This window comes from Nicotiana sylvestris, chromosome 1 (genome assembly GCF_000393655.2).
Source record: "Nicotiana sylvestris chromosome 1, ASM39365v2, whole genome shotgun sequence".
NCBI lineage: Eukaryota > Viridiplantae > Streptophyta > Magnoliopsida > Solanales > Solanaceae > Nicotiana > Nicotiana sylvestris.
The window spans coordinates 135,053,845-135,076,130 of NC_091057.1; the positions used below are offsets into that span (position 1 = coordinate 135,053,845).

The 22,286-nt window shown below is 34.6% G+C and overlaps 1 protein-coding gene and 1 non-coding gene across 3 annotated transcripts; one reads left to right on the forward strand and one right to left on the reverse strand.

Moving 5' to 3' along the window:
* The first annotated feature begins 16,916 nt into the window (after positions 1–16,916).
* On the forward strand, positions 16,917–21,012 carry LOC104212291 (exonuclease DPD1, chloroplastic/mitochondrial). 2 transcript variants are annotated; one of them, XM_009761513.2, is made up of 4 exons: positions 16,917–17,227; positions 18,359–18,998; positions 20,274–20,479; positions 20,575–21,012. In XM_009761513.2, the coding sequence occupies exons 2-4, from the start codon at positions 18,421–18,423 to the stop codon at positions 20,802–20,804; spliced, it is 1,014 nt and encodes a 337-aa protein (XP_009759815.1). In that variant the 5' UTR covers positions 16,917–17,227; positions 18,359–18,420; the 3' UTR covers positions 20,805–21,012. The 2 variants fall into 2 exon arrangements, with proteins under 2 accessions (XP_009759815.1, XP_070024286.1); XM_070168185.1 differs by having other exon boundaries at positions 16,918–17,024.
* Positions 21,013–21,473: 461 nt separating this feature from the next.
* On the reverse strand, positions 21,474–21,547 carry TRNAT-AGU (transfer RNA threonine (anticodon AGU)). The gene has a single exon. It is a non-coding gene; the product is annotated as a tRNA-Thr (tRNA).
* Between the last annotated feature and the right edge of the window lie 739 nt (positions 21,548–22,286).

The window sequence follows — 22,286 nt, forward strand, 5'->3', positions numbered from 1 at the left end:
GCATAATGGTAGCGGTGATCAGTTCCTTCAGCATGATTAAGTTATGCATGTGATTTGTGGCGGTACATGCGAGGTTTGACGGCCGCCGTAATTAATTTTATTTGGAATTATTCAAGTATTATGGCCATGTTATGTGTAGGCGGATCCCGGAAGGGCTATGGTGGCTTAGACCACTACTTAGAGGTTTGTATATTCTATGGTTATGAGAATTCATCTGTGTGTTGCTATGTTTCTCCTGAAGCGAGTTAAGTGAAATGTTTTTTTATGATGAAGTGTCAATCTATTATTGTTTCCGAAGTTATGATAAAAATAATGTTCTATCGTATATTGGCATGTTGGGTGCAGTGAGTGGTATGGAACTTGAAGTGAGGATCAAGGTTTCAGTTCGGAGTTGACAAGGATGTCACGAGCTCGGATGAGCAAGAAAGGAGTTGGGATGTTTAAAGTAAGTTGGTAATGTCTTCAGCGTCACCTGAGATTGGTGTTTTGTGAAAGAGGCTTTGCATCCTGGTTAAGGATTCTTGATCGCTCTTCAGCGTTAGTGCAGCCGGTGGTTTGGATGCACAGGCCTATTATCTGTTACAGAAGGTTGTGGGAGCGTGCCCCACGGGAAGGTTGTATAAGTATGGCGTGTAGTCACTCGATCGATTGAAGAGTTAGGCCAAGTATGAAGATTGTAGTGATGCCGTTAAATTGAGAATTGATGCCTGAAGAGCACTCGTTTTAATGGGTTGTGGACTGTGGAGGATTATTCCGGTTATGATGGTTGTTCTTGTATGTTATGAGAAAAAAGGGGTGATTATGGACCTTTGAAAGGTTATTAGCCTGGTTCGGTGCGATCAGAATCAGCTTGAGGTTTGGATAGATTTAGATGTGAATATGGGCTCTATATTAGGCCAGATTTGTTCATTTTAGCAATGCACTCCTTATGGAAGAGTAGTCGGGGTGTTATTTCGTCGTCAGCTATTTCATGTAAAGATATATTGCGTCGTGTGAGTTGTGAGTCGGCTTGGTGAATTTATTATATGTTAAGGTTCCGCGTAGTGATGATGTTATATAAGCAGGATGGCTCTTGAGATTCAGATTGTATATCGCACCTGAGTTGTGCTTGAGTTTGTAGCTTATAGCGCTATATGTCTCCCCAGGGAATGGTATTATGTGCCTAGCGTGCTTGTGACCGATATTCAGTATTTTTGTTGTAATGAGCAATTTAGCTCGGTGTGTATCACCTTGTGTGAATTTTACATGTGGATCGGGTGGCACACCGTCATGGGTATGTTGTGTGGATTGGGTGGCACGCCGCCATGGGTATATTGCTTGGATCGGGTTGCACGCCACAACAGTGTGATGTTGAGTACAGCTCCCCATATATGTTTTTATGTGTTTTGTTTCCTATTTTTTCTGAGAAAACTCAAATTAGTTGTGTGCCCGCATCGCAGGTATGATTCGCGAGCAGGGCAATTGGATTTCCTTTTCGAAGTTCGTTTTCCTTATGTATCACGTTCGAGCTTGCAGCCTATTAGCACGTTATGGCATCATATGAGACTTTTGATCATGACCGGTGTGGCTTATTGCCTGAGCAGTTCGTACTGGGTGAGACAAGATCATTGGATTTAGGATCAGTACAATCTGATTATATGAAGTATATTAAGGAGCTAAGACCATTATTTGGTTCAAAATGAGGTGATGGTTCTTGTCAGGAGTATAGACCCAATGATTTATTAATTCAGCAGTTGGTTATGAATTTCTACACATCTCTTCCATCGTGGCGGTATTGTAAGAGTTAGAGCAAGACCTATGTATGCCATGGTGCAATGGGGGCATCAGAGTCATGAAATTTCGACTAAATTGATCAGAGAATGTTACTGTGGTCATGTGAGTAAAGTGGTGCAAGATGTGAATTCAGCTAAGGTATGCAGTCATGTTTTGGTTCTGTGTGTAGTTATTGATTCGGTGAGTGTATGTTGGAATAGGCCTGGCAGAGAATTCCGGATGTTGGAATTGGGCTCTAAGGCTTATTTTCCTAAGTGAAAAAGGGTATTTTCAGATTGATTGAGCTAGGGTGCCCAACTCAGTTGTGGTAGCACGGGTAGGTGCACGAGGTGTTAAACAGTGATTTCAGACTACTTCAGTGTAGTTCTTAGCACGTTCGAGGACGAACGTATGCTTAAGTGGGAGAGAATGTAACGAACTGACCGGTTGTTTTGAGCTCTAGCGTGTCGTTCATCAGTTTGAGGCCATAAGCAACTTCACTTTAGGTATTGTGACTTGTGCGCACGGTCGGAATTGAATTATGGGAAGTTCGGAGTTGATTTGGAAAGAGAATTCTCATTCCGGAAGCTTTAAGTTGAAAGAGTTAACTAAGGTTGGATTTTTGAGTAAACGACCTCAGAATCGGGATTCAAAGGTTCCAGCAGGTTCGTATGATGATTTCGGACTTGGGCATATATCCGGACTGGGTTTTTGAAGACCCGGGAACGTTTTGGTGCCTATTGTGGAAGTTAGCATTTTGTAAGAATTTCATAAGTTTGGGTTGAAGTGCAGTTCAGTGTTATCAATGTCTGTTTGGGTCCAAGTATAGGAATAGCTCCGTATGGTGATTTTGGTATTGGGAGCGCGATCGGAAGTGAATTCGGAGGTCCGTAGGTCCTTTTGGAGTCATTTGGCTAAAGATAAAAATATGAAGGTTTTTTTGGGGAGTTTGACCGGAAGTGAACTTTTTGATATCGGGGTCGGATTCCAATTCCAAAAGTTGGACAGGTCCGTAATGTCGAATATGACTTACGTGCAAAATTTGAGGTCAATCGGACGTGATTTGACGGGTTTCGTCATCGAATGTAGAAGTTTGAAATTCTAAAGTTCCTTAAGCTTGGATTGGGAGTCGATTAATGATTTTAGCGTTGTTTGATATGATTTGAGGCCTCGAGCAAGTCCGTAATGTGTTTTGGGACTGGTTGGGGTCCCGGGGGACTCGGGTGAATTCTGGGTGGTTAACCGATTGAATTGGGGTTGGAAAGAATAGCTGAAGCAACTGATATCTGGTATAACCGCACTTGCAAAGTTTTGGCCGCAGGTGCGGAGCCGCAGAAGCGGCCAAAAGAACGCAGATACGGTGGTGAAGGGTGAGGATGGGACCGCAGATGCGGTCAGGTCACTGCAGGAGCGAGACCGCACCTACGAAAGAAGGAGCGCAGAAGCAAAAATGGGTTGGGAGCCCCGGACCGCAGAAGTGGCAATTGGTCCGCACCTACGGGACCGCAGAAGCGGTCAAGAGACCGCAGGTGCGAAAGGACAAGAGGCAGTGAGCACTCTTTAAAAATTGAGTTTGGTTCATTTTCACTTCGGGTTGGACGATTTTGGAGCTTTCGGAAGAGAGATTTTCTTCATCTATGTCAAGGTAAGTTGTTTCCACTCATTAGACGTTAAATACATAGTTTTGTTTCGGATTTGAGCATGAAAATTTGGTAGAAACTTTGGGGGGAAACCTAGAAAATTGATATTCTTGAATTTTGACCACGATTTTGGACGTGAAATTGAGAGTAAATTATATATCTGAGTTCGTGAGGTTATGGGTAAACTTTATCTTCGAAAAATTTCGGAATCCGGGCACGCGGTCCTGAGGGCTATTTTGTCAACTTTTCGATCGGGGCTAGGAATTGTTATAAATTGGATTGTAATGAGTAATTGAACATATATTAATGGATTTGCATAATTATTGGCTAATTTTGGAGCATTGCGCACCGATTCGAGTCTTTGGAAGGGCGTGGAATGCCAGTTATGGAACTTCGGAGCGAGGTGAGTCTTCTTTCTAACCTTGTAAAAGGGAATTGTCCCCATAGGTGAGTTAATTGGTTATATGCTCCTATTTGCAGGGGCTACGTACGCACGAGGTGACGAGAGTCCGTGAGTAGCTACTATTATGCTTAAGTCCGGGTAGTTTAGGGCCCAAAAGCAAGCTTTCTTGTAATACTTGCAACCTTGTTGACAAACTTAAAATGCTTAAAACATATCGAACGTGTAAATGAATTTCTAAAAAAGGCTAGATATCATTTCTTGACTTTTAAAAGAGAAACTTGCCTTTTCCTGTATATTGGCTCCTTGATGAATTATTGATTTGATTGTTTGAATGTGTTTATCTATTGTGGAACGGGCCGAAAGCCTCAGTAGATTAAATAGATGCATCTATGGTTCGCGCCATTCGACCCTCTAGCAGTGCACAATTTAAATATTGTTGGATCGGGCCGTACGTTCTCGGTATGATTTGCGCATGCTTGCATTTCTTGCCTTGGGATTTATAGATGTTGATATTTACTCTCCCTGACTTGAGAATAAATGTATAAATGATGAAAAGGAATTTGGGAATTTCCTATAAAAGAAAGAATTGTTTACTTGCTTCATTCTATTGAATTACAATCATGTTATAAAAATCCTCGATTTATTATATTATTGACGTATCATTATTGGACCACTAGTAAGTGTCAAAGTCGACCTCTCGTCTCTACTTCTCGAGATTAGACGGGATACTTACTGGGTACACGTTGTTTTCATACTCATGCTACACTTGCTGTGCATTTTTGTTGCACAGGCACATGTATTCCTAGTGGCTTACTAGGCGTAGCTGCATGGATGATACAAGGACTATGTGAGCTGCATTTCTCGAGGCGACCCGCAGCCAGTATAGTCTCTTTCAGTATATTGTATTTACTTTCTGTCCAATTTGTATTTCGGACAGTTATTGTACTTTATTCGACTCGTTAGTAATTGCTCATGCACTTGTAACACCGGGTTCTGGGATGTCTATGGAAGTAGTCAGTATTTTGAAATTGTTAAAGATATCACTATTTATTCTGTGAAAATTTATTTTCTCTAATGTTTAAAGGTATAAAAGAAGTGATTTCAGAAATATTTAAAACGAGAAGTTACTAGTTATTTGTTGTTGGCTTGCCTGACAATGGTGTCCGACGCCATCACGACCCTTAATGGATTTTGGGTCATGATATGTATATGTGTGTGTGTGTGTGTGTGTGTGTGTCAATTAGAATTAAATAGTTTGGATAGGGTAAACAATTAGAGGAATATAATTGCACTATTTGGGATTGCTATTTACACAAAATAAAGTGAATTACAAAAACCATAAGATAAGATTCATTTAATTATGAATTATATGTAAGAACTCATCTTATTTTAGTACATGTGCATGGTAGAAGAAAAATATTTAAAGTAGGTTAATATTTATTTAATTATAATATATTAATCTTAACTATATCCCAAAGGTATCATTTAAATTGTTAAAAATAAAGTAAACTTTAATTGTGTGGTTAAAATTGAGGTGACATTAAAATCATTGAGCAAATTACAATCCAACTATTTTATAAGTTGGTAACTCCCAAAAGTGTAACGATCCGACCGGTCATTTTGAGCTTTTACACTTTGTTTGCCAGTTCTCAGGCATGACTAGCCCCGTGTGATGTATTATGACTTATGTAAATCGTCGGTTTTGATTTTCAAGGTAATCAGAATGAATTTGGAAGAACAGTTCTCGGTTTGAAGCTTAAAATTTGGAAGGTTTGACCAAGATTTGAATTGTTAGTAGATGACCTCGGATTGGAATTTTTATGATTTAGTTAGATCCTTTAGGTGATATGGTACTTAGGAGCGTGGTCAGAATTTGTTTAGGAGGTTCGTGGAAGGTTTAGGCTTGAATTTGCGAAATTGAGATTTTGGCATTTTCTGGTTGATAGGTGAGATTTTGATATAGGGGTCGGAATGGAATTCTGGAAGTTGGAATAGGTTCATTGTGTCATATGTGACGTGTGTTGAAAATTTCAGGTCATTCGGACGAGGTTTGGTAGACTTTTTGATCGAAAGCGGAATTTGGAAGTTCTTGAAATTCTTAGGCTTGAATCTGATGCACATTTGGTGTTTTAATGTTATTTTGTGCGTTCCGAAGGTTGTAACAAGTTTGAATGATGTTATGGGATATGTTGGCATGTTTGGTTGAGGTTCCGAGGGCCTCGGGTGAGTTTCAGATGGTTAAACAGATCAATTTTGGACTTTGGACTTGGCAGTTTTTGCTGGTTTTTATTGCAGACGATTTATTCTTCGCGTTCGCGGTCTGGGACTCGCGTTCGCGAAGGGTTTTCTCTGAGGCGGCAAATTTTGTCTTCGCGTTCGCGTTTTGTGCGTCGCGTTCGCGAAGTTGTGATATTGTGATTCTCCGCGTTTGCTAGACTTATGTCGCGTTCGCATAGAGGAAGAAGAGTAGTTGGGTCCCCAAGGCAATTAATCTACGCGTTCGTGTAGTAGAGGTTGATTTCGCGAAGTTTTGAGTCAGTTGTGCATCGTGTTCGCGAGAGGGTTCTCGCGTTCGCGTAGAAGGAATTCTAGTCAGTGAAGCAGTGTGCTTCGCGAACACGAGGGATATGCCGCATTCGCGATGAAGAAATATCTGGGCTGACAGATTATATTTTAAAGTCGAGGGTTTAAGTCCAATATCATAAAAGCCATTAGAGAGCTCGAGAGAAGGTGAAATTTGAGGGGATTTTCAGTGGAGCAATTGGGTAAGTATTCTTCACTCATATTTGGTTTAATTCCATAATTTAGTCTTGAATTTCATCATTTAATTTGAGGAATTAGAGTGAAAATTGGGGAAGAATGGAAGAAAAGTTTGAGGATTCTTTTGGGGATTTGAATGGGCAATTGAGGTCAGATATTGATGAGTTTGATATGGGTAGACACGTGAATGGATGAAGATTCTATTGATGTAATCTTTATCGGATTCCGAGACGTGAGCCCGAGGGCCGGGTTTGAGCAATTTCAGGGATTTTTATGTAAATTGGATATTTTTGAGTGGGCCTTGTTCCCTTAGCATATTTTAATAGTTATGTACTGATTTTGGTTAGATTTGGTGCATCCGGAGGTCGATTCGAGAGGGAAAAGCCATCGCGGGCTAAAGTTTGAACCGGATTGAGGTGAGTAATGATTGTAAATGTTGTCCTGAGGGTATGAAACCCCGGATTGCACATCATAGTGCTATATTGAGGTGATGCACACGCTAGATGACGAGCGTGGGGTCGTGCACCGTTGGGGATTGTGACTTAGTCCATCCCGAATGACTATTTTATCGCGTATTTAATTAAAAGCTATTTGATATCATCATCTTTTGGGCTGAATGCCATATTTGGGCCTTGTGCCAACTATTTGGACCCTTTTGGGGGTTTTTACTGATATTTCCTCACTGTTTTGACTTTATACTTGTACTCAGTCATGCTATATTCTATTGTTTCCATAACTCAGCCTGCTTTAACACTTAAAATGATATTTTAAATGATATTTTGGGCTGAGCATCATATTTTACTGTTGCCCGAGTGGCTTGTGAGATTCTGACTGAGTAAGGCCGAGAGCCTATGTTGTGAGGAAACACTGATTATGATTATGAGGTCGAGGGCCTGAGATTTGTACGCCATGAGGTGGCTTGTTGATATGAGGCCGAGAGCCTATGCGATTATGCCACGAGATGGCTTGATATTGCGCTTGAGCCGTAAGGGGCCTCTCCAGGAGTCTGCATACCCAGTGAGCGCGGATATCCATTGTGAGTGATATGATATAGCCCGAGGGGCTGTTGTTGTTTTATATTGTTCCCCGATGGGCTGATTACAAGTGATTGTGAGGTAGCCCGAGGGGACTGATTCTGTTGGTATTGTGCCCGAGGGGCGGTTCCTTATATGTTTACCCTTTTCTAGTTGTCTGTCTTTTACTTGCTTAACTGTTTAAAAAGGCAAATATTAAGAAGCTTAAACTGCACTTAAGTGACTTTACATATTTTCACGGTCTCATTGTTTTTACTGGCTTTTACTGCTTCTTTATAGCCTGTTGATGTGCCTTTACGTGATTTCTTATTGCTCAGTCTGCATTTATTATTATTACTCACTGAGTTGGAGTACTCACTTTGCTCCCTGCACCCTGTGTGCAAATTCAAGCGCTTCAGGTCCTGCTTGCGAGGGTTGAGAGCTTCCAGCAGATTCAGAGTTACACTAGGTGGCTGCTCAGTATTCGCAGCCTAGTACTTCTCCCTCTATCTTATTTTCTTCTGTTTTAGTTATATAATAGTTGAGTAGACTCTTTCAGACTTGTAGTATTATTATAGATGCTCATGACTGGTGACACTCCGATATCGGGCTAGGTCTATTCCGCAACTGTAGTATTCACCCTATTTAGGATTTTATTATGTTAAAGTCTTAATATTTATCATTATAATTGCTTCAAATGAATTGGAAGTGTGTCGGCTGACCTTGTCTTCACGAGAGGCGTCATCACGATCGGGTCCGGATTTAGGGTCGTGACAAAAAGTTAGAATATACTGGTTGTTAATAAATTATCATGTATATATATATATTAATTTGTCATTGTGTAATTTTAAGTTGGTAGAAGTTGATGTTGATGTGAGAAGTTATTATGTTGAGATAATAATAAAATATATTTTTATAATTTAAATTAAGATATTACTAAAAAAATTTTTAGCTATTGCTCTATATAGTATAACTTCACTCAGTTTCAATATATATGAGATAGTTTGACTTGGCACATAGTTTAAAAACGAAAAAGAAAACTTTTCAAACTTATAGTCCTAAAAGTTTTGTGGGGCCATGATATTTTTATGAGTGTAAGAACTTCTCATTATAGGTAAAATAAAAAATTTAAAGTTAAATTATTTCCAAATAAAGAAATGTGTCATTCTTTTGGAACAGACTAATAAGAAAAATATTTTATGTAAATTGAAAGGGAAGGAGTATTTATTTTTGGATCATATTGTATTTTTATTTGTTCGTATCACCAACTATATATGGGGTTATAATATTTAAGTTTATGTCAATAGTTATTTATATAATTTATTTTTTTTATTTATAGAATTTAGCAGAATTATAATATTATTCGCACATCGTGCATGTACTAATACTAGTAAGAAAAGAGAAGGAATGTTTTTCTTGTTCAGCTTTGAGAAAAGGGTAACGAACTATCTGGCATCTAAGCCAGAGATGAGGAGAGGATAAATGAGTTTCCAATTTTTCCACTAATTAAATCAATATACATTAATGGGACATTATTCAATATCAATCTCAAAAAAATAAAATTTCATAAAAGGCAATAGCCTTTTATTTTATTTTATGTTGGGTTTTAAAATAAAAAATGTCATAACAAAAGTAACATATGTACGGTTAAATCTAGAACAATTTACCACCAAGTCCGCATAATAATGAAAATAATTAAGCTTCGTTGACTTGTAAAAATACTAGTTTGTGCAAGAAAAGGGAGTACCAAGTCTTGAAAAAAAAAAAGAGGATTACCACGTTGATAAGTCCAATCTGATATATCCAAAATTTTATCTTTTTCTTTTTGTTTAAACAAAAATATCTAAAAAATTTAGGAGTATTACAAATGAGATTTTTTTGAAACCATTGCACACTACCCATAATTGTAAAAACGAAATATGTCCGAATTTAATTATGCTCGTAGGCTTTAAATGCATCCAAACGATGGGGATCTGGAAAAGCATATTCTTAAAACAAAAATCTGTTATGACTAGCTATTAAGGGTCGTTTGGTTGGAAACAGGTTAACTTATGATTACTTATTTTGGGATTAGTTATCTCATCCTTCCACGAAAATAAAAAAGATACTATAATTTCGAGATAATTAATCCCAAAATTAATTATACTATAATTTTATCTCAACCAAGCAAAGAATAAACTCAACTCAAATTTAATTCTAGGATTAATTATCCCGTATTTCTCGTACCCAACGAGCTTTGGGCCTTATTTGTTTGCACTTAATAAAGGTCTGAATCTTAATCATTCAGATCTCAGTTATTAAGTGCGTTTGTTTTTAAAGTCTGAATCTTAATTATTCAGATCTTAATCATTAAGTGTGTTTTTTTTTACTTCACAACCCCTTAATAGGTCTGAACAGGTATGTATGATTAAGATCTACTAGTCTTAGGGTACGCGCTTTGCGCGTGTACCTATATTAATAAATACACAAATTTTAAAAATTACATACATGTTATTGGATAATTTGTTTGAGTTATAAAATATAATTTAAGATTTTTTTTAAATAATAAATATTATTCCTATTTAGTTAGCTTAATAAATGAATTAATTTTATTTAGATGCCTTATTGTTATTTTGTTTGGACTTATGTCCAAACTTATGAAAATTGTTGATATTTACAATTCTTTAAATATTTATCAAATAACATAAATTAAAAATTAAATCTCTTGGTCTCTTAAAACTTTGCGAAAGAAAAAAATTGGCATTATACCTCTTAAGAATTTGATAGTGACAATGTAAAGCTTAAAGAATGAGTAATATTGAACTAATATTTTACAAGAAAAAACTTAGTATAAAAATTGTAGCAAGACGTTTTCATTTGTTAGACTGAATGCAAGAAAGAAACAAATGATAACTCATTTATAATCTAGTTGCCTTCTACAATTTTACCTTATTGATTAAAAATTATTTTTTCACCGATTTGAATCTTCTTCTTTTTTTACTATAATTATTTTTCTATATTTTATGATTTCTTTCACTGTTAATATTCTTCTTACAAAAATAAAATTTATGTAATTTAAGTGTTTTGACAATTTAACAAAAAAAATTCTTATATGATAAATTTGTAAAATAATTGAATCGGATTCGTTTACTAATTAATTAATTCAAAAACTTAATTATTTGTTCTCAACACTAAAAGAAATAACTTATTTTTTCTTAATTCAAAATTTGAATATTTGCTCATTCTAATTTTTAAATATTTGAAAATAATTATAATTTTTCCAATAAGAATTCGATTTACAAATAGTAAGAAAAACATATGTTTTGAATCTTTATGTTTTTAGAATTCGTTGCGTGCTTGACTCCTACATAATTTTGCTAACTCACGTTTTGCATAATAAAGAATCTTATAGGAATAGTTCAATACAGCTTTAATATTAATGGGCTTTACATAAGGAAAATTTTAATAATAAAATTTTTGTTGATTTTAAAATCCTAAAATTAGAAAAATAATTAAATGACTATTTTATCTAGTATAAAATTTATTTTTAAAGGGCAAAATTGACGAATGATATTTCGCTAAGGACTTTTATGCTAATATGTAGATAAAGATTTTAATGCCCTAATGAGATGTACAATTGCTCCAACTACACCAAATAGTTATGATATTTTGGGACGATTCTAATTAAATCTGTCAAAATGTTAATGTAACATTTCAATAAACGGAGAGAGAAGAAACCAAAATTAAAAATAACAATTTATTAAAAAACTTATTTTGCCTATTTTTTCGCTTTTGAATATCAAATTAGACGATAAGTAACAAAAATAGACTAAAAAGTATAAAACTTACGTATAATTTGGATTTGCCCAAAGATAAAATTTTATTATATTTAACTATTTAAGTTCAAGCATAATTTATATTATTTATAATAAAACAAAAAGGGTAAAGACATAAATAAATATGCCTGACGGGGATTTGGCTAAAGATAGAATTTATTATATTTAACTATCTTAGTTTGATACTAAATATGATTAAATTATTTTTTATCAAAATAAAATGGCCAGAGACTTGGAAAAATATTGCCTAACGTGCGGTTCTTAACATGGTTAAGAAGAAAAACTTGGAAACTTTGAAGGATTTAAGAAGAGTCCTAATATTTAGGATCTTGTACATAGTTAAAATAAGGAAGTATTTAATAAATATTATATTTTTAGTTGATTTCAAAGTTCAAATTTTTAGAAAAATAATTAAATGACTATTTTGTCTAGTATGAACTCTATCTTTAGAGGGTAAAAAAGGCGAACGACATTTCGCTAAGGGCCTTCGTGCTTTTAATATAGTATAAATAACAGAGACTTAATTTCATTAAGATGCTATCACATATTCATTATTAACTGCTGTCATCGCCTACCATTATCAACTACCACCATGCGGCCACCAGCACCATACTCAACCACCACCACCTCCTCCTCCACCACCACCTTCATCACACCACCATCATCCTCAATCATAACCGCCACCATTATTGACCATCGCCACCCACTATCCCCACCACTCCGACCACCATCATTCTACCCACAATCAACACTCATCCACCTCAACTACCACAACTGGCCACCCCATCACTATCAACAACCACAGCCGGCACTGCCCATCATTATATCCTACCACCACCCACCCACCCCCTTTCTCAGTCACAACTACTACCACCAACCCGCTATTATTAACTATCACCATCACAATCCTCAATCATAATCGCCACCACTACCAATCACTACTAGTTACTAGCATAAACCACCATCATCAACCAAAACTACCACCAACCACCGCCTCTAATCGGCATTCACCCGTTAGCCATCACCACCAACAACTATCATATTTTAAAAAATTATATATTTTATTGATAGAATATTAGATTAATTAGTATTTCATTTAAATTTTATGTTTATTAATTTTCAAATAAAGATAAATTTTATACATTCTGATGTTAAAAATCAAACAGTCTTAATTATTTAGTATTTAGATCTTAATACACATCTTAATATATTCAGATGTGCATTCAGATTCAGATGTAATACACATCTTGATATTCAGATGCGTATTCAGATTCAAATGTCTTAATCTTAAAAGAAAACAAATGAGGTTAGTGTTATTAGTAAAAAAGATTCGTAAATGAGGAGTAGAATAGCCCGGTTGGCCAAACTGCAAAAATCAGTTTATTTTGAGAAGTGCTTTTTTTCAAAAGTGCTTTTCTCAAAAGGACTTTTGGTGAGAAGCAGTTTGTGTTTGGCTAATTAGTTTGAAAAATACTTATGAGTAGCAATTAGTGTTTGGCCACGCTTTTAAAAACTGATTCTAAGTGTATTTTTCTCAAAAGTGCTTCTCAAAAAAGTGCTTTTGGAGATAAGTTATTTTTTCTACATCTCCAAAATTGCTTTTCCTCAAAAGCAATTTCTTTCCTTTTAAAAACTTGGCTAAATACCTTAATTTTTAATAAATATGCTTTTGACAAAAAAAAAGTTTGGCCAAAGAGACTAGAAGTCAGCCAAATGCCTGATCATTTTGCCATGTGATTGCTTCAGCTTTTCTCTAACTTGCTTCTAATTTCGTGCCCCGAACAAATGCCATCGGGGCGTAATCGGGACGTCAAGTCTTTGAATGACCACTGCTCTTCATCTTTTTGGCATGTCACAACATATACGATGGAATTAAGAGATTTAATTATGCAAATAATAAATTGCAAGCTGAAAACTTTTTTTTTTCCCAAACTTTAATTATGACCAGAGAGTAGTATAGAGTATTGCTTAAATCACGTATTCGAAATAAGTATCTTTTATGTCCACGAGAGTTGTACATATAAACTTTGCGTGATAATAATTTGAGTATAACTATCAATGTGAACAGTTATATTAACTAGGGTGTATATAGGTCGGGTTAGTTTGAATTTCTCAATTACCAAACTAAATCAATTGTGTTGATAAAAATTGTACGGGGTACCCTATTTGGTCGCTCCCATTTAACATATATCTATTTTTTTTTAAAGTTTTAACTTGTACCCACTTTTTAAACAATTTCAGCTCCCTTTCTCCTCCTTCGTTTTCTTCTTCTTCTTTCTTCTGCTACTATTGGTGCTGCTATGAAACTTCAGTTCATGAGATGATTGCCATAAGTATGTTTATCAGATTATTTAAAAATAAATTATAAATAATTACTTAAGTTAGTAGACAATAATTTGTGAATATTTCCACATAATTCTGTTCTTTTCACGTTTATTGTTTCCAAAATTTATGATTTAGATACTGTTGGCAATCTGATTATTTTATAGTAGTAATACATATGAAAGAATAAGGTGATTATTTATCTAGTATGTTAGAAAGCTTTTTCAAAAACTTCAGCTTATATAGTGCTGAAGTTTTTACAAATGAACTAAATAACTTCAGCATCTTCTGCTGAAGTTTTTGAAAAAGCTTATCCAGGAGAAAAAAACTTCAGTTTATTTAGTGTTGAAGTTTTTATAAATGAACTAAATAACTTCAGTATCTTCTGCTGAAGTTTTTAAAAAAACTTTATCACAAAACTAATGAATCCAGGACAAAAAAAAACTTCAGCTATTTTAGTGCTGAAGTTTTTACAAATGAACTAAATAACTTCAGCATCTTATATAGGACAAAAAAACTTCATCGTATTGCCTTTGCTACTTCAGGCCCGTCTACTAGAATGCTGAAGTTTTGCGAAAAAGTGGGTACGCTTGTATTTTTTTTTTGCAAAGGGGATACAAGTTAAAACGTGACCCAAAAAGCGGGTATAGTTGCAAATCCTCCATTGTGTTGAGTTATTAAATCTGAAGACCAAACCAAACCAATAAAAGTTGAATTTTTAAATCTCGATTTTCTCATGTTTTTCGAATTTTCGGGTGATTTCGTTTTTTTTTCATAAAGTCTTCATAGCACAAAACATAGAATTTGTGCCCCAAATATTTCTTTGATCCTAGTAAGACATAACTATATAAGATGTTTTTCAGGAAAATAACATAAAATATGAGATCAGTTATGGCATTGTACTAAATATTCAACAATTAATATAATAAACATAAAACAAATATAATTAATAAGTCATAATAAAAATATAATCTAAAATTATTAAGTTGCTAAAATAAGTACGACTAACAAGCACAAACACTATTTTTACATGATTAAACACTATAATTTTTTTTTGTATTTTATTTAAACCATGAAAAAACTTTAAAAAAAAATAAATATCCAACACTATTGTCATTCCTACTATAATTTAATTGAACGTCTTTTATTAGCATTAATATTGATTTGGTTTTGATTTTGAAATTTATTTGAGTTACTAAAATTTATGGACTATAAAACTTATTGTAGAATTCAAAAATTATAAGTTCAAGCTTGAAATAATACGTTAAGATAAAATTATGAAAAAGTTTAAGAAATATTTATAAACTACACTACAATAAATATTTTATGTATTAAATATATTAAAAACTTCTATACATATAATGTCGGGTTGGTTTGGTTTCAGTTTGACTTTTTTTAGTTAAAACCAAACTAAACCAATTATGGTCGTTTTTTTTTATTCCAACACCAAATCATAGTCGGATTTTTTTCTCAGTTTTATTCGGATTATCAGTTTGGACGGTTTGTCGGTTTTCTTTGTACACCCATAAGTTAAATTTTGGTTTCAGATTTCTTGATTAAGGCCCCGTTTACCCATTAAAAAAATCTTTTTTAAAAAAATATGTTTGTCCATTAAATTTTACAAGTTTCTGAACTTTTTCAAATATTTCAGGATTTTTTTCTGACTCACAAAACTACAATATTTTTTCAAGTGAAATGCATGTCCAAATATAGTTTCAAATTTCAAATATCATTTTTCAATTTAACTCCAAATACTACTTTTTTTCAAAAGTTACAATTTTCATTTCCAAACGCCTACTAAGTATTCAAAGAAAACTTTTAATAAGTGAGGTTATAATGTCTTTTAAATAGATTATGTTCTTATTTGGTGTAGGTATGTATATAAAATATAATTAACCATGTTTTGATATGGATATCACGTGAAATCAAGATATTCTATAATGTCTTCTCATAATTGCTGTGTAGTTAATATTAAAATAATCTTTTTAACTGTCAATAAATAAAATTAAACATGCTTTGCTGATGGCGTGATAGGCAATTACTATCCTTGTCCATGTCCATGTTAACTGTTTAGTTACCTTCTACATTGATTAAATACTTATTCATTTTATTATTAATATTTCCTTCGGTCCAAAATAAGTATTTTTTTGTTGTTTTCACACATATTAAGAAATTCACCTTTTAATATTAATTAGCAATGAAATTTACTATATTAACCTTTACTATCTCTTCACATAAACACTCCTAACACATACTACTACAACACTAATTACTCAAAGGACAATGTAGGAAAAAAATAATTAATTCATTATTGAAATCTGAAAAAATCTTTTATTTTGGACCACAAGAAAAAAGCAAAAAAATCACTTATTTTGGACCAGAGGGAGTAATAATATGTATGATTTTCACGAAATTGATGAATTTAATACATCGAACTATTCAATTTCAATTTTTGAGATGTTATTTTCTACATCAAACTATTTTTAACACTTTATTAAAATATTTGGAATTGTTATCAAAGTATCACAACAGTCAAAATAATATTCCAAAGGTACCTTCAGGGATATCCGATGAAAAAAGCTAGTAATACTATAAACTTCGTAATTCATATCACATTCGGTTGGATAGAGAGAGCAGTCACTCCATCTGTCAATTATTTTGCATTATACTTTCGAAGTTCAATTTCCCTTAAATTAAAGTTTGATCATTACTCTTTGAAATATTTTTAAAATTTAGGAATTGACAAAAAAATTCAGCTTCTATTATTTTTCAGGCAGCTTCTAAATCTTCAAATAAGATTTTAAATTATGATTTTATATAGGGTGGACATAAAATTCGAAAAACCGAAAAAAATCGGATCGGACCGAATTAATTCAGTATTTCGATATAATTTTTTAAAATCGGTTCTCATACGATTCTCGGTATTAAACTTTCCATACTTTGGTATACTGAATTATTTAAGTAAGCCATCCTGCTGGCCAACCCAAGTTATCAATTCTCTGCCCAAATCAAACTTGTTACCATTTTGTAGTTACTTTCGTGTAATTTTTGTTTTTGTGGAATTCTTCGTACTTGCAATTTGCAAAGGAGCAAACAAGAAATATGGAACTTTGGTATATATACAAATACAATTGAAATATCGAATACTAAAATTTTTTAGATCCGAACTACTAACTTTCAGATAATAATTTAAAGACAAAAAATTTACAACAGAAACGCCGACGCCGCACGTCCTCATCCTCCAAAAAATATCTGAATCTTCATATGGAAAAGTGGGCCCGGAAGCCATGGATCGGAGCTTGAGGATCCGCACTTTATGGTGCTTGCCCCCTCCTCTCTTCATTTTAACTTCACTCCAAACACACGTTATTCCCTTCTACTTGTTACAGTTTCCTCCCATTTCTCTTTAACTAATCCCTTTTTCAACCTATCCTATATATTGTGTATCTGAAAACATATGCATAGTCAAATCAATAAGCTTGTGAGTAAATGCTCGTGTTTTGTTCTTTGAATCAGTACTAGGTATGTCTTTTTCCTATCTTCTCCACTATCATGTTTTTCTTTTTAGTTTTCAATTTTCAATTTTCTCTCAACTTTTCTGGAAATGGGTCTATCTTGAATTGCAATTTTCTTGTGAAATGACGAGTTTTTACCTTCTTTTTCTCTTAAGTTTGTTAGGTGAATTTTACTTTTTGAGCTTAATTAGAATGTGATTTTGCTCATCGAATATTCTGATTGATGAATTCCTTAGATATTCAATGAAGTTAAAAACTTCTTAACATTTTCAGTTTAGCTGTAATGGTTTGTGCTCAAAGTTGTCTCTTTAAGATTTGAATGCTTTGGGTTGACATCAAATGCTTTAAAGCTAAGAACTTTTAAGCATTTTCATTTCAGCATTTATGGTTTTTGATAAAAAGTGTCTCTTTTATTAAATTTGAATGCTTTGGATTGACCTAATTTAGGTAATGATTGTTGGAGAGTTAGTTAAACGCTTCCTTTTTGTTTCCCGTTTGGATTAACTAAACCTAGTTTGAGTTTCTGGATAGTCTAATTAGCAATGTGTTATCTTTCGTGGTGGCTATAATGCATAAAAAAACTTTCCAAAATGGTATATTTTTTAGTTCATCAGGTCTTTTCCAGGCAACAACTTCCTTTATTGCGTATACAATTATGAATACTTTTCTTTTTTAAAATAGATTCTTTCATATGGAAACACTTAGAAGGTGTAACTCAAGTTTTGCTTTTCAGTAGCCTGAAGAAGATATGTTTAAAAGAGTCTCTAGGCTGAGTTATAATACTAGTTTCCTAGTTTTGGGGAATGAAATTTGGTTTTAAACCGAAACCGTCTATCATTCCAAAATGGCAATTTGGTTTTGAGTTAGAATATTATCCTTATCAAGGTTTGCACAGTTAATAGAGCTAGAGAACGTTATTGTGAAACAGTGAATCACGGTAATTGTCGCGGTTAACATGATGCTGTATGTTAGCATCAAGATGCTAAAACATAGTGCTGTATACTGTGATATCGTCTCATGCTTGCTGTGGGGATCCCTAAGGCTTATTATTATTTTTTTTAGGAATTTCTTGATTTAGAGAAGACCTTTTCATGTAATGGTTTCCCACCGCCTTATAGTTGATTACTTTTATCTGCAGGTTAAACATATCTTCTTACTTCATCAGTTTGAGCTCTCCTGTAAAGCGATTATTGGATTTAGATGAGAAGAGCTGCAATGTGCTTCTCGCTTTCACAGTTTCCTCGATGTAGTGTTCATACCCTGACTAACTCATGGTGGCAAAGTTTTCACCATATAAGTAGGATCAATAGGGGAAGCATTAGCTCCAAGGTTCTTGCCTCTGATAAACATGGGCTGGATGGTAGATATAATAGTACTGAGAATAGACAGACCCTAACTACAAAAGCCCAAGGGAAAAACAAGGCTGCTTTTAGCAGAAAAACAACTATCAGGCATGAAATATTAGATGAAACAACAACTTCTAAAGTAGACATATATAATTCAGAAGTAACTGAAATAGGATGTACTAAATATGTTGATATTCGACAGATAATTGCTGAAAACAAAGATTTGGCCAAACTTATGACTTTTATCATTTTTGATATTGAGACTACTGGGTTTAGTAGAGAACATGAAAGAATTATCGAGATTGCATTGCGGGATCTTCATGGGGGTGAAAACAGCACATTCCAGACATTAGTCAATCCTGGATGTAGTGTTCCAAATTCATATATCCATGGAATTACTACTGGTATGGTCAATCGACCTGATGTCCCCAGGTAATTTGTGATAAATATTGCTGGGTTGTTTCACATGCTTCCTCTATCTCATTGTTTCTTGACTTTTCTTCACATAATCCTATATGGGATTTACAACTTGTCTAAGTAAGAGTTCTCTTGGAAGCATACTTCTTGTCAACATCTGTTCATTACATGTATAATTCGGGTTCACTCTCCTAATGTGTTGTGCTATTGGCTTAATGGGTGGGCTTGTATGTCATAATGCATTATTTAATTTCCAGTGCTAAGGAAAAGACCTTTATTTGAGAAGTGAACTATCTGACAGATTAGTGCATACCTTGGTGAATTACTCTCTAGATGAGATTATGTACTTGCATATTTTCCCTGCTCTTAATCATGGGTGTATATGCCGATAATTTACTAATTATCAGACAAACTTATAAATGTACTAGACTTAGTGTCGTGAGAATTAAAACAGCCTTTGGCTGAATAAAAGTAGAGTAGCACGCTGGAAAATATCAATTTACTTCTATCTAGAATAGGCTACTCTATGACTCTTTTTATGATAGTGGTATTGAAGTAAGGTAATAGCTCACACCATGTTCTGCCATACCGGTATATCACCTCATATGTATTGTTTGAATCTGTGGCTATGTTGCTCGGACTCTCCGAAAATGTGACCTGATATGTGTCGGATCCTCCAAAAGTAGTGCATTTTTGAAGGATCCGACACGGGTGCGGCTACATTTTGGAGAGTCTGCGCAACATAGATCTGTGGTGTATATCCTTTCTTCCTTGCCTTGTTATGCATCATATAGTGTCTCTTTACTCTGATGAACAATCCTGGCTTAAATCATATCATCGAAATTAAACAATACCTGGTTGTGCAACTTCAATCATGAATAGCTAAGTCGTGGAATTAATTTTCTTTTTACGGAATTCTGGTCATAAGACCTAGCAAATTCGAAGTCTCAAATAAAAGTTATGTTCTCTCCTTGGAGATGTACATGCAGAACCATCTTTTGACTGAATTATACAAGAGCCAAGAAAGTCAAGTGGTATAGCAGGACTCAACTATTCACACACACATTGAATGGCCTGTCTATGTTGTGAATAGAGACTATATGTTCCCTTTACCCTTGTTTGGGAATATGTTTCTTCTTATAATGCACGTATAAAATATCCATCTTTGGCTGGTTAGCAGAGGAGCTTGTGATATTCTTTTATATAAGAACAATATATTTTTATCTGTTAGTATATCTTAATCCTGAGGTTGGAGTTATTTTGCTCTCATACTCTGCTTTTCATTTTCAGGATGGGGGACCTCATTCCCATCTTATTGCGGTATGTAGGAAGCCGCCAGAAACCTGGTGGATGTGTGGTGTTGGTGGCGCATAACGCTCGCGGTTTTGATGTTCCTTTTCTAATTAAGGAATTCAGTAGATGCTCTTTTGATATTCCCCCAAATTGGTTGTTCGTTGATACTCTTCCTTTGGCACGTGAAGTCATGAAGTCCGGAGGTCTTTCTACTTTGTCTAAATTTGTGTCTGTTTCAAAAATTCCGATTGCTTTGGAAGTTCTTATCTTGATGTTTTTACTTTCGCTTTCCAATTAGGCGCAAAGGTTCCTCCAAAAGTCTCGTTGCAAGCTCTAGGTCAACACTATGGGATCCCATTAGCTGGTTCTGCTCATAGAGCCATGGTGGATGTGCACATGTTATCAGCAGTTTTTCAACGGCTGACTTTTGACCTGAAGTTGACAATCCCTTCTCTTATTGAAGGGCATTCCTTTTGGCCATCAGAAGTAGGCAGCTCGAAGAAGAAGAAGAATACTAGGGAAACATAGAAACCATATTCAGGTAGTCCAAGTAGTCAGCTGTCAGATTCTTTTTAGGGAAGTTATTGCTGTAAACAAGTCATAGAATTAGCTCATTCTTCCATTAAATAGGCTGGTCATAATCAACTGTTGTTTATGAGCCTTGGCATTGATCTTTGCCATTCTTGTATTTAACTTCTCTTTCCCTACTCAGGAATTTGAAAAATCATGTTTCATTTGCAGCTGTCAAATGGATTTCTTTGTCTTTCATATGACTAAGTTAGGTATGAATTAGTACTCGGATTATAATCCCGGTACTATTTTGTCCGCGTACCAAACGACCCGTAAGGAACTCAAATAGAGATCGAAATGCACTAAAATCATCTCACTTTTGACTCTCTTCACTCCGTTGCTTCAATTGGAGTTCAGGACCAACGCTGATGATGATTGTGAGATGAAAAAACCACATCGTTGGGGCAACTTTTTCTATGACGGAGAGATCTTCTGAGTAAATTATGATATCCATAATCGTTGTTCGTTTATTAATTCCGAAGAGTGGAAAAAAAAAATCTAGGACTAACAATATTTGAATGTATTATGCCATCACGTTGGGTCGTGTAACAATTTTTTTTTTTGTCTGAATAACTGGACCGTCAGTTTTCACCAGAACACAAACACGGAAAAAAAATATAGAGATATTGCTCTCGTTGAGAGTCGAACTCAAGACCTCCCGCTTACTAAACGGGTGCTCTAACCAACTGAGCTACGAGAGCCTCTGATGTTAGTATTTGGTCTGTAATATATCTTCTATCACGCCGGTACACAGCCCCCCTTTTTTTTTTTTTTTTGAGATCTGACCTCTATGACTCGAGAAGCGAAAATGAATCCTTCACTCTCACTCCCACTAAAGTTTTTGCTTACTCATAAAGGCCTTTGTCTATAGTCTCTATATTAATCTTGGACTATAGACAGTTTCTGTAGTTCTTGTGAAAAATTCGTAGCATCTCTTTAGGTCTTTCTACTTGTCTAAATTGGTCTTTCTTTGAAAAAATGTTACTACTTCGGAAGTTCTAATCTGGATATTTTTTCAAATTGCATTCAGGTTCAAAGAAGAAAAAGTACCGGCTTAACATAGAAACCATACTTTGATTATCCAAATAGTCAGCTGTAACAAATTCTTTCTAGGCAAGTTATTTCTGTATACAAGTGATAGAGTAGCTGAAGAAGGTTGCTTATCAGCCTTTGCATTGATCTTTGCACTCTTGTATTAATATTCTCTTTCTTTACTCAAGAATTTGAAAATTCCAGTGTTATTTGCAGCTGCGAAATGGTTTTCTTCACTGAATCAACTAAACTTCAATACAGACTAATTGATTTCGACAGCATGAATTTTATATACCAACTTTGGTCTTCATATTCAGAGTATTCTTCATAGACAAACTATTTTGCGCTGTTTTTCAACATATGCAACATTCTTTAATATGAGCTTGGAATTGGTTATACCTTATGGAA